The 12,618-nt window shown below is 37.6% G+C and overlaps 2 protein-coding genes across 4 annotated transcripts in view; both read left to right on the top strand.

Annotated features, from left to right (window-relative positions):
• LOC114152791 (magnesium transporter protein 1-like) overlaps positions 1-7,350 on the top strand; it is a 40,874-nt gene extending 33,524 nt beyond the window's left edge. Inside the window, exons 9-10 of the mRNA XM_028030805.1 lie at positions 6,677-6,767; positions 6,848-7,350. Of these exons, the coding sequence (XP_027886606.1) occupies positions 6,677-6,767; positions 6,848-6,863 (107 nt within the window). The 3' untranslated portion in view covers positions 6,864-7,350. The remainder of the gene's footprint in view (positions 1-6,676; positions 6,768-6,847) is intronic.
• ppp1r35 (protein phosphatase 1, regulatory subunit 35) overlaps positions 1-12,618 on the top strand; it is a 41,351-nt gene that overhangs the window by 7,568 nt on the left and 21,165 nt on the right. The gene's annotated exons all lie outside the window — the stretch shown is intronic.

Below are 12,618 nucleotides of genomic sequence, written 5' to 3'. Positions count from 1 at the left end.
CTCTACCGTAACACACCACACAATCTTAGAAAGACCAACGTTTTAAGATTGTTGTAAGGGGAAAAATAGGAGCAAAAAATCTTGTAGTGTGAATTATTGCATCATGTAGTTGATGTGCCCATTTTCTCTATTTAAATCTAATTATTACTGAAGGGCAACATAATATACAGACTTCATAATCTGCCCTCTTTTGGTTGAATGCAGTATTTATTTCCACTTTGGCTTTATGTTGTTTAGTTTTTATCAAGTACATTTTTTATTAATGGAGACTGAGAATCCATTTTGCTTTTGGTTGTTTTGTTTATTTTGTTTATCAGCTCCAGTGTTAAATATTCTTTTGAAAATAATGTGTATCTATCTTTGGCAGAAAATCACATGCATTATTACATCATTTCCATTAAATCAGTGTAATAAGGTATTCAAACAATATTATCGTTTATCGCAATAATTTTTTGAGACAATTAATCGCTCAGCAAAATTTGCTATCGTGACAGGCCTAGTTGAGTGTTATGCATTCACATCTGTTTGTTTTTAAAAACTCATATTGTATACATATTACTTTAAATTAATTATCTACATAATATAATCAATTGTAGAATGTATTGGATATAATTAGTTAATGTATACTAATAAAGTTTAAATAATTAAAATTCTGGTTTTTAAACTTTATATGAATGATTTTCATTCAAGTTATGAGAAGTGAAATGGGGAATTGGACACTATGTCCTTCACCAGTAGGTGGTGGTAAAGTCTCTAAGTTGTTTGCCACCCATCTTGAAGAGGATGTACTTTTCCCCAGGACTCAGGTCTGTGTTATGCAACTGTGGCTCTCTGGGTAGAGTAGTTGTCTTGTGATTGGAAGTTTGTAGGTTCAATTCTAACTGCTTTCTGCCACATCTTGATGTGCCTTTGGGCATTGCCTACTGATCTGCATATTGGTGTATAAATGTGTGAGTAATTCAATTAAGTTTATCCAACTCAATTTACTAATTTTTATTTTAACTGAATTCATTAAGTTTGTTTAAAATGAAGCTAGAGATAGGCACCAGCACCCCTCCTGACCCCACTAGGGACAAGGTATACAGAAAATGGATGGATGGATGGGTAAAATGAGTAAAATGTCTTACTCAAATCATTTAGCCTACTTCAAATCAATAAGTAAATTAATAAATGATTTATTTTCTACCAGGGTTTTATGGCTCAGGGAGCTTTTATTTGAGAGTAGTTAGACAGGAAAGTGGGTAATGATAGAGAGGGAAGACATGCAGCTAAGGTTATCAGGCTGAAATCAAACTTATAACGGCCACGTTGAGAACTTAAGGTCTCCTTATGTGGTTTGTGCTATACCCCTACGCCACCAGTGCACCACAGTTGGTACAGGATCTGTCTCTGGTGAAACTTGTGTCATGATGTTAGCTGTAGGATACGAATGCGGCATTGAACTTAACTGTTTCAAATACACTTCTGAGAGTGTACTCTCAAGAAGTGTGCACTAAAAATACACTTTTTAGAGAAAAGTGAGAAAAGAGAAAAGCATCATGACACGAGCTTCACCAGGGACACATCCTGTGCCAACCGCAGTGCCGTGGTGTTGTCATTCCAGTGGGTGGCCAGCTTGGACATGCTTGTCCAAGCTTGGGCTTAATAAGTTAAGTTGGTTCAATTTAATTGAATTACTTGTTACCAACTGGAGCAATTCAGTTAAGTTGGTTCTACTATATTCTTTGTTTTCAGTGAAATTACAATAACATGTTAAAACATGCATTTAAAATGATTTAAATTTAAGTTGTATTTTAAGTATAATGTGAGTGATAATGTAATTTTGGATATTTTAGTTTTTTAGTTTGGAACAACTTAAACGTTTGAGCTGTTGTTCTGTAAAATTTATCAGCATTAGCTTTATTAAAGACACAAATAGGTCTATGAGAAAACTAATAATTTGAAAAATACAATTAACCCTTTCATGCATAAATTATGATCCTTTGTGTCAAGAATTTTTCCTTTTTTTACTTTCTTAAGGCATAAAAAAAGTAGGGGGAAAAATTGTTAAAAAAAAAAATTCTTTATTTTCTTTTTTTTAGGTGTTCAATTGCAGTTTTCTCCAAATACAAAGTTATTTGAAAAATACATCAGTAGTATTGTTCTTTAGGGGTTATCTGATGTGACAATATTTTTTTTTTTACCTGCAAGAGTTGTCTACAGTAGAAGGAGGGACAGGGTAGTTGGCATGCTTTTTGTCTGCCATATTGGATTTAACAAAAAATAATTTCTTGTATTTGCAGCTGATGGCCAGTAGTTGATAGTGTATTTTATGATGAATTAGTGTCCACTTCAGTGGTCTGTGTGCATTTATAACATAAAAATCCACAAGAAGCACAAGAAAATGGCTTTTAGATAGATAAAAACAATACAAGTCACTGATTTACTGAAATGTTGAATGCCAGGGGTTCCACATTCTGAACTTAATTTAGTCAAAGAGAATTGAATTATTAGACAAAAATAAATTATTTGAGTAAGAGTAACATATTTGTCATGTTAAACACACTTAATGAATTAAGTTATAAACTTAGTAAAATGAGTTGGATGAACATAATAAATTGAGTTGGTCAAACATAGGATACTAAAACTGGCATTGAACTCAATTATTTCAAGTAAAGTCAAAGTTAAAAGTTCCTTTAAGTTAAATAAGCTAATTTAAGTTAGATTTGTAACTTTTAAGTTAATTGAACACAAAAAAGTTGTCATCACTAAACTAAATGAATTAAGTGAGATTAATATAAATAAGTCCATAAAATTAACTACAGCCAAAAGCACTTTTTAGAGTGTGGTTGTATCTCACTTCCACCCTTCTCCTAGAATACTTAGTTTCTCTGGCACAGGTTGAGGTCAAATAAGCAGAAGACTTGCAGACAGACAAGTCCTTTTAAACTTCTGCAATTGGTATTCATAACAACTATTAAAAAAAGTATACTTGGGCACTGCGGTAGTGCAGAGGCAGGGCATGCAACCCATATGCAGAGGCCATAGAAAATAATTTTACTGTAGATTTTAGGGGTCCTCATAATACTTATCCAGGATATTCTGTATATTTGGATTTGCATTTTTCTGAATTTTTAGGATTTTCTTTGTCCAAAGTAGGTTTGCGCCAATTGCAGTTTTCTGACCAAACTTCTCTCAATGCAGACCAAAAAAGGCAAATGGTTGATTTTTTGACCTTTGCAGAGGCAGATAAGGTCGGGGGATAACATTGGCTTCACATGTAAGCATCAGCCGATCGCAGATCTACCAAAATTAAGAAGATAAAGATAAGCGTCATTTTTGTGTTATGAAGGTAGTTGATCACCGTCATGATGGGTCCTAGTTTCTTTACCCACATACAGACCACCACCAGGAGAACAGATGATCAGATAAATAGTTTATTTTAACAATGAAGAAAAGTGAGATTGTTTGGTTCTTGTCCTTGTGGATAGCAACCATCCACTCTGAAGAGTAGTGAAAAAGAGATGGTGAGTTTGAGGTTGTCGGAAAGTGGAACTTCAGGAAGAATTAGACTGATCTTACTTGAAATGAAGATTAACTTCCGCCATGGGTGTAGTGCAGTGGGTTCTGGGGTATGGTCTCTTTGTAGGTGTCCTTGAAGTGATCCGGGTTCCAGTGTGAGGTCTTGACTGAGTGAGTTCTTTGGTGGAAGGTGTAGAGGCTGCGGTGGAGGGCGGACAGGTAAGTTCAGGTGCGGAGGAACGAGGAGTGAACCGACTGCCAGCTGAGAATCCAGGAACTGTTTATGGTTAATCTGCAGAGGCGAAGAAGAGACTCGGGCAACCAGTAGGTAACAATCCATGGCAACGAGGGGAGAAAGCCAGGGACTCAGGCTTCGCAGGGGTATTTCCAAGGCGTCACAAGGAAACACCTGAGAAAGAGGCAACAACAATATTTTACTAGAAGCAACTACAGAGAAAACACAGAGAACAAGCTTGGAGAAGCGCAGAGTACCATTACTGGCAAACATTTAGGCGTTGAAGTGCTGGCAGCCTGCTCCTCATATTCTCCTGGATGATTAAGTGATGAATCACAGGTGTGCTGGCCAGGTGTTGCAGCCTCTATGCACCATCTAGTGGATGAAAAGGGAAGCAGCAGGCAACAGAAAAATCCCCACAAATAGCCAAAACCCCGGTTCCCAACAGTCACAAGGGAGTACATTTGAAAAAACTTGCCAAAAAAGGAGAAAATTGGATCAACAATTTAAGACTATAAACAGGAGGTGCGGAAACTAATAATGCCAAAGTTTGCAGCTACCACTTTCTAACACATAATGATCGCATCGTTTAAATTGTATTTTCAAATATTTTATTGGACACTTACTTAGAAAGATCATATGTAAGGTAAGATATATTATTTTTATGCTAATGTTGTTAGCACTCAAACCAGCTTAGAGCTAACATTGACATTTCACATCTTACCAAAAGATGGTTACTATTTCTTAGGTAGTCCAAATGCAGCAGGTAATAAAGATTCCCAAGACTGGGCCTGTACTGTTAACTTGGGCTGTGACTATTTCTCCACTATTTCGCCTCAAATTATGTTTTTAATGGGGTTGCTGTAGATCGCTGCTAGTGATTGCTAGTGATTTCTACCTACATTGTAGAAATACAGTATGACACATTAACATACAACTCCAGCATGAATTTGGGTTTACAGAAGCTAAATAAATTATTTACAAGTAGATCCAAGCACATAGAAATAAAATAGGTTAGCTTGTCGTTTTCATTAGCGATAGCAATGTTATCATAGACTAATTACTTAGAATAGCACAACTCACTACTCACCTTCTGAGAGTGCACTCGTCATCCGGGTCATGAGTCTGCAACCCAACAATAGCTTCCTAATAAGAACCAACCGCTTTGATGTCTTTCAGTCTGGTTCATTGTTGCCAGGTGTACGATAACTATTGTATTTTTACGATAATTTTGCCCTCTGTACGATGTACAAACAATAATCCCCAAAAAGGCCAAATATACGATAATTTGACCATTCTGTGAATGTGTGGTTGTAATTGATTGTAATCAACCTGTCACAACTGTTTGTCAGAGGTTCTTTTGTGAACCATGAAGGCATCTGTTTCCAAAAACAGATGCACTATTGGCTGGAAAGTCCAGCTTTTCTAAATGTGAGCTATGAGTGACGTGTATGCATTGCCTCAGATCAACGGCCAGGATTGGCTGAATAGTCCGCTGCTCCCATCCCATGAGTAAGGAAAAAAAGAAAAGAAATGAAGAACACATAAGCCGGTAACACTTTATTTGACAGGGTGTTCAAATACCCTGTCAGTGACATGACACTGCATGTCACTGACATAGTGTCATAGCATCTGTCATGAACATGAAAGAGTCTTTATGAATGCCTATGACTGTTGTGATGAAGTGTCATTCGGTAAATGTTTCTCTAAAAGTTGCATTGAAAGTTAATTAAAAGTGCCAATTTTGCATTAAATTGTCATTATTTACAAAATCATGCAAAGCTTGCACTTTTAATAGATTTTCAATGCAACTTTTAAAGCAACTTTGCATGAAATTGTCATTATTTACCAAATCACACTTCATGACAACAATTATAGACCCTAAGGTTCAATCATAAGACTCCTCTTATTCAGTATCCATATGCTACTACTTGCTCATGTTAAAGCAGGAAGTAAGATTAGCAAACAAAATGAGCATAATCTGGATGATTATTGTACTCTGCCTGGATCTATCTCCAAAACTATACAGTAATATGAAATATTTATTCTGGTTATTGTATATATAAACCTTCAATATCATGTTATTAAAGTTTGTTGTGATCTTAAGATTTGGTAAAAAAAAAAAAAAAATCCTGAAAATGAGACAAAAGGATATCTTGGAGAACCATTATGAAATACTTTGACTTGGTATTTTTCCAATAATCTACTTTACAATTATTAAATATTTATTCTGGTTATAGTAGAGTTGTTCTTTTAACATAATTCAAAGAGAGTTGTTACTTCTCACAAATAGGGAAATAAATTCCTGAAAATGACATACACACATTGAAGATAAGCATTATAAGGTACTTTGAATCTATTTCTAAATAGATCTATCTTTATTGTAAATAAAGAGCAAATTCAAAATCAAAAATACTTTATTGATCCCAAAGGGAAATTAAATGTTGTAACTCATTAATCCTAAGGATAGATCTCCTGTATTACAGCAAATCTGAGAAGGCCTCTGGCTGAAGATTTTGTTTCTTTCAGACAGTCTAATGAAGAGTATGGTCAGGGTTGTCTATAATTTTCTTTATTTTATGAAAAAGCCTTCTTTGCACTCCAACGTGCTGCCACCTTGAGCAGCCAATTCTAGAATGTATATAGAATAAGTGTGTCACAAATATATGCGTTTGATGGTTGTGCTTATGCTTCCAATTTCTTTTCACCTTCATGGGCACCCCTACTGGTTTATTATCGTAATACACCATGAACATGTGAAGCTAATCTTTAATGCGGGGCTAACGTCTGCAAACTTGTCCATATATTTAGAAAGTGTTGACTCACTTGACAGCAGTACATTAAGAGAACTATAGATTAGTTCATGATTTTTTAAGTTATTAGTTATTTAAGAGTGTGTGTAACAAATGTACAAAGAGTATGAAATTATGTGTATTTCAGTCATGTGCGTGGCAGGTATGTGTCTTGTGATGCTGTGCTTCAGCTGGCTGCTGTCCATTTTCAGAGCAAAGTACCATGGATACCCATACAGGTAGACATCCCTGCAACAATGCAATTGAATTAGTGAAGCATTTCTAAATATGGTAAATATCATTTTTGTCTCTGTTGCAGCTTCCTGATGGGTTAAAGATCCCAATTGGCCTCCGGATATACCTAAATGTGAAAGTGAAGACAGGAATCTCTAAAGTGTCAAATAGTTTATTGCTGGATGTTGTAAAAATGTCACATAACTTGTATAAATTGCTATGGGTAATTGCATTGACATTGGGTTGTATGAAAAAGCAAGACTAGCAGCTAAGCTGGGTCCTTTGATCTTGAAATATATATAGATCTATATATATACAGTATATATACATATACAGTACAGACCAAAAGTTTGGACACACCTTCTCATTGAATTCAATGAGAAGGTGTGTCCAAACCTTTGGTCTGTACTGTGTATATATATATTTAAATGTAGATCTATATATATATCACAAGTTTAACATTAAAAGCAAGACAAAATCACTAAAGTAACACGCCCTGCACTAATAACCTCTCCATAAGCAATTTGGAGATTTGGTTTGGATTCTAAGATGTAACCGGTAAATAAATGACTTGCACTTCCCACAAGATTTTCTGTTTTGTTAATTTTGACATTGATTGAATTTGACATTTTAAACATGACATTTTAGAAACAATAAATAGTTTCCCCTTTTATCTTGATGTTTAATTTTTTTTGTACATTTATATATATCATATATTTCCTAGATACAATTTTCTTAGGCTTCTGGAACTATAATGAAGACTGAAGCTGGTTTGTTTACAGATTAACAATCACTCCAGGGTGTCGGGTTAGGACAGCTGGTATATATACGGCTCTCAAGCTGTATATACAGTACAGACCAAAAGTTTGGACACACCTTTTAATTCAATGAGTTTCCTTTATTTTCATGACTATTGACACTGTAGATTCACACTGAAGGCATAAAAACTATGAATAACACTTGTGGAAATATGCACTAAACAAAAAAGTGTAAAACAACTGAAAATACCCCTTATATTCTAGTTTCTTCAAAGTAGCAGCCTTTTGCTGTGATTACTACTTTCCACACACTCTGCATTTTCTTGATGAGCTTCAACAGGTAGTCACCTGAAATGGTTTTCACTTCATAGGTGTGCCCTGTCAGGTTAATAAGTGGGATTTCTTGCCTTATAAATAGTCATGAAAATAAAGAAAACCCATTGAATTAGAAAGGTGTGTCCAAACTTTTGGTCTGTACTGTATGTTTAGGTGAGTTAGTGAAATAAGATAACGTTCGAGTCCCAAATTGAGCTTTACTTGTCTTTATTTAATTTTTGATATTCCTCCATACACACAAATAAGGGCGTGTGTGGGGGTATGGGTGTGTAGTTTTCTATATGATAAACAAATACAAATTATAAGTACTTGCCTGTATACTTTCACAAATAACACCAAATTGTCCACAAAGGGAATAAACATGCTTAAAGATTATTATAAACTAGCAGCTGGTTAATATCTGACTATTAGAATGTAAATAATAATTACACATAAATATTAATCAACCCTGCTAATGATAGCGGCACACAATAAAACATGCAAGAGAAACAAAGCACCTCAATTGGAAATGATAAACATGGACAACAGCTGCATCCAACTACCTGAAACCTAGCCCAATAACAATGCTAAACGCCTATCTTTTAGCTCTTCACAATAAATGTAAACCACACCAATCGACCTCAATCAGGGCCTCCATGGGGCCCTAGGCGAAATGTGGTTTTGGGGCCTTCTAGTTCTGCTAATATTGTGGACTTGCTGCAATCAACAGTCTGATCATTAGATCATTCCCACACCTGCTATAAACTTGCATCTCTGGCAGTGCTGTTTACATTATATACATATAATGTATATAATGTTACTTTATATGTATACAATTACATTATATACATAGATAATAGGATACATTTATTGGCCAACTGATTTATCGACCAGTTGATTTCTGGGTGCCGATTTTCTTAATTTTGGGGGATCGTGATCAACCAATACTTACATGTGAATACCATCTTATCTCCTAATCTTATCGTCGTCAGCAAAGGTTTAAAAATCAGTCTCTATCCTCTTCTGTTCTACAGTGAGAGGTGTGACTGACAGACCAGCCCACCAGGTAGGGTCTGCACGTTTACAGTAAACAATATTCACCTCTCTGTTGCCAACCCAGTGACTTTCTTGCTAGATTTAGGAACATTTCAGACAAAAAAAATCATATCAACCAAAATCAAAATCAGCAGGTCAGGCTCTTTAAAGATCCGGGGATCAGCCAGAAAACTGCAATCGGTGCAGCCGACATTCTTTGATTAAATAAATTTCTCTTAAGCATTACTCCAGTAGCTAAAAATGTAATTTATACCAGGTGACTCTTTATCCCCTGAGAATGTGGATTGGTACTGGATTGATTAGGGTTAGGTAACCCTGGCTTGGTGGCTTAACAATGTGCAAGCGCTTGGTGGCTGGGCTTTAACCCACTGAGTCCAGCCGGGCACAGCCCGAAGAGGAAATGTGGGTCTCCCTTCTCATGGCCTCACTACTTGGGAGGGCCCAAAGGGTTCAGGTGCAGTATGGGATGGGTGGTAGCTGAGGGCGAGGATCTTGGCGATCTGATCCTGAGCGACAGAAGCTGACTCTCGGGATGTGAAATGTCACCTCTCTGGTGGGGAAGGAACCTGAACTGTTGTGTGAGGTTGAGAGGTTCCGACTAAAAATAGTTGTTCTCACTTCAACACATTACTTTAGAACCAGTCTACTTGAGAGGGGTTGGACACTCTTTCACTCTGGAGTTGCCTATGATAGGTGCTGGCAGGACATACTTGTTGTCCCCCATCTTGATCCTTTTATGTTGGGGTTCACCACAGTGAATGAGAGGGTAGCCTCCCTCTGCCTCCATTCTGACTGTTTATGCAGTTCAGATTATTTCTAAGACCTCCTCAATCCCACCAACATTCCTTCCATTGAGGAAGCAGAGCCTGGGGACTCTGGGTTGGGCTATCTAATCTCTGGGGATGAGGTCACAATGATGGTTAAAGAGCTCCTTGGTGGCAGGGCCCCAGGTGTGGATGAGATTTGCCTGGAGTTCCTTAAGGCTCTGACTGTTGTAGGGTGATGTTGGTTGACCCAGGACACCCTGAGTTCCCAGGCCAGTGTGTTTCTCGACTGGCCTAGGAACCCCAGAGGAGTCGGCCCAAGTGACTGGGGAGAGGGAAGTCTGGGCCTCCTTATTTAGGCAACTACACCCTCAACTCAACTTTGGATAAGTGGAAGAAGATGGATGGATGGACAAATAAACAGAAAAAGACATAGGGACACTAATTCTCATCAAATAAGTTCAGGTCATAATAGATGTCAAAGAGCAGTATTCCATGCTTGCTTTTCATTAATTTTTAGGCTGGTTGTCCATTGGAAGGCTTTTAAAGGCAGCCCCTGACTACTCCCGGCTGTGTCTCGTGCTCCCCGATTAGCCCGTGTATTTAATCTCACCTGGGTCTCTTACTCCCTGTCGGATCCTTGTCGTATGTTGGTTGTTCCTGTGTCTGCTTTGTTCCTGTGTTGTGCCGTTCGAATGCTATCAGTGTCTGAGTTCCTAGTCACATTGCTTACCTGTGCTGCCTGGTGACAGCACAGGTGCCTGTCCAAAATAAAAATGAAATTTTAGGTCCACTTCTACCATTGTTAGAACAATGGTTCAGTCCAAAGTGTAGGAGGAGCAATAATAGCGCTGCCAGGGCACAGGCTCCGTCAGAGCCGCTGAAGTGAGGAGCTAGCTGCGGCTCTGCAGCACAAATAACAAAACCCCCCAGTAAGTAAATACTTAAAGCAAAAGACATGTTACACATTTTATTGACTTTCACTGCTCAAAGGGTGAAACACATTAACAATAAAAATCAGACTGCAGTTCATTATTTCATTACTGTGGCTGAATCATGATAAACTGCCATGTTATGCCTTGGAAATCAAAATGAGCAAAACTGGCTGCATTGCTTTCATAAACTTAGTTATTTTTTCTGTCGAAGGTAGCCAATATTTCTATTATATTTAGCTCTCTAACTCTTACTTTAATAAGAAGAGTTTGAAACGGAAAATGGATTACCTGTGGCTTGCGATAGCAATAGCATTGTTATCATAGACTAAGTACCATATTTTCCGAATCATAGAGCTCACCTCACTATAAGCTGTACCCACAAAGTTTTTTTTTAAGAGAAAACAGGAAACGTACATAGATAAGCCGCAGATTTCTCCACCGCTCTCGGTTTTCCACAAGGATGCAACAGAGGGTGGCAAACCACCCAAAATTAAGTCACAACAGGTCAATTCACAATCACATTGATTTGTAAACAGATTTATTAAGGTTGAAAAAGAAAAAAAGTTGCCAAGTTCAGCTTTAACTGAACTGATTAGTGTCCGAATGGTGTCTGTAACATAGTAAAAGTGCTGATCAAACAAAACAAAAAAGTTATTGATTGGTTTATTCATCTTCTTCTTCCGCACTGAAACCACTGAAGTCAGCTTCAGTGTCGGAGTTGAACAGCCTTAGAACAGCTTTGTCACATGCCTTTTCTGTCTCTATGTCAGTGTTGCTCTCCATGCCGTAGAACATTTTCAAGTTTAGGCCATCTGCTTTTATGTCCTCTTGCCTTTTGACATTCAATGAGTTCTTCCCGCTGCCGTCTCCAACATCGAACCATGGATTCATTCACGCCAAGCTTACGTGCAATGGCTGACCTGTTAAGACAGAGAAGTTTGGATCTGAAATTTTGATGATAAATGTGACTAAAATCAGAATATGACAACGATGGATTTAGAAAGAAGTGACTGGAATAGTATGAATTGTAGTGAAGAGGAAAAGCTGGGTGGTCAAACTGGGTGGTAAGTAGCAGCGAGCTACTGAAAGAAAAATTATAAAAGGGATTATTGGAGAAAATATTGTGAATCTTTGTATGGGAATTCAAAAGATTATTTTTTTCCCCAATAATAAAAGACAATGGAAATATTATAATGGATAATAAAACTAAAGCTCAGCTATTAGCTGAAGTATTTGCAAAGATATATAGTACAGAGAATCTAAATAATAAAGACAAAAGAGAACATGAAATAACATTACAGAGGACTATTGAATTATTTCATAATGATGAACCTTATGAGGATTTCATTAATATGAGGTTTTCTTTGATAGCATTAAATAAAGCATTGAAGAATTCCAGTAAATCAACTCCTTCTAATCTAATCAGTTATAGTATGTTAAATAACCTTAGTGACGTGAATAAAGAAATTTTATTAGAATTGTATAATAAGTTGTGGGAGGAAGGGAAAATACCTGATAAGTAGAAAGAAGCCATCATTATTCCTATATGGTAAACATCCTAATTCATCCGAACTCCCATGCACCCTCCAGGACCCTGCTGAGGGTGTAGAGCTGGTCCAGTGTTCCACAACCAGGACGAAAACACACTGCTTTTCCTGAATCCGAGGTTCGACTATCTGACGGACCCTCTCCAGGACCCCTGAATAGACCTTGCCAGGAAGGCTTAAGAGTGTGACTCCTTATAATTGGAGCACACCCTCCGGTCCACCTTTTTGAACAGGGGGACCACCACCCCAGTCTGCCAATCCAGGGGAACTGCCCCCAATGTCCATGCGATATTGCAGAGTCGCGTCAGCCAACACAACCCTACAACATCCAGAGCCTTAAAGAACTCCGGGCGGATCTCATTCACCCCCGGGGCCCTGTCACCGAGGAGCTTTTTAACCACCTTGGTGACCTCGTCCCCAGAGATTGGAGAGCCCAACCCAGAGTCCCCAGGCTCATCTTCCTCAATGGAAGGCATGTTAG

The sequence above is a fragment of the Xiphophorus couchianus genome, chromosome 11, assembly GCF_001444195.1.
Source record: "Xiphophorus couchianus chromosome 11, X_couchianus-1.0, whole genome shotgun sequence".
Classification (NCBI taxonomy): domain Eukaryota; kingdom Metazoa; phylum Chordata; class Actinopteri; order Cyprinodontiformes; family Poeciliidae; genus Xiphophorus; species Xiphophorus couchianus.
This window is presented reverse-complemented; position numbering and strand designations above follow the sequence as displayed.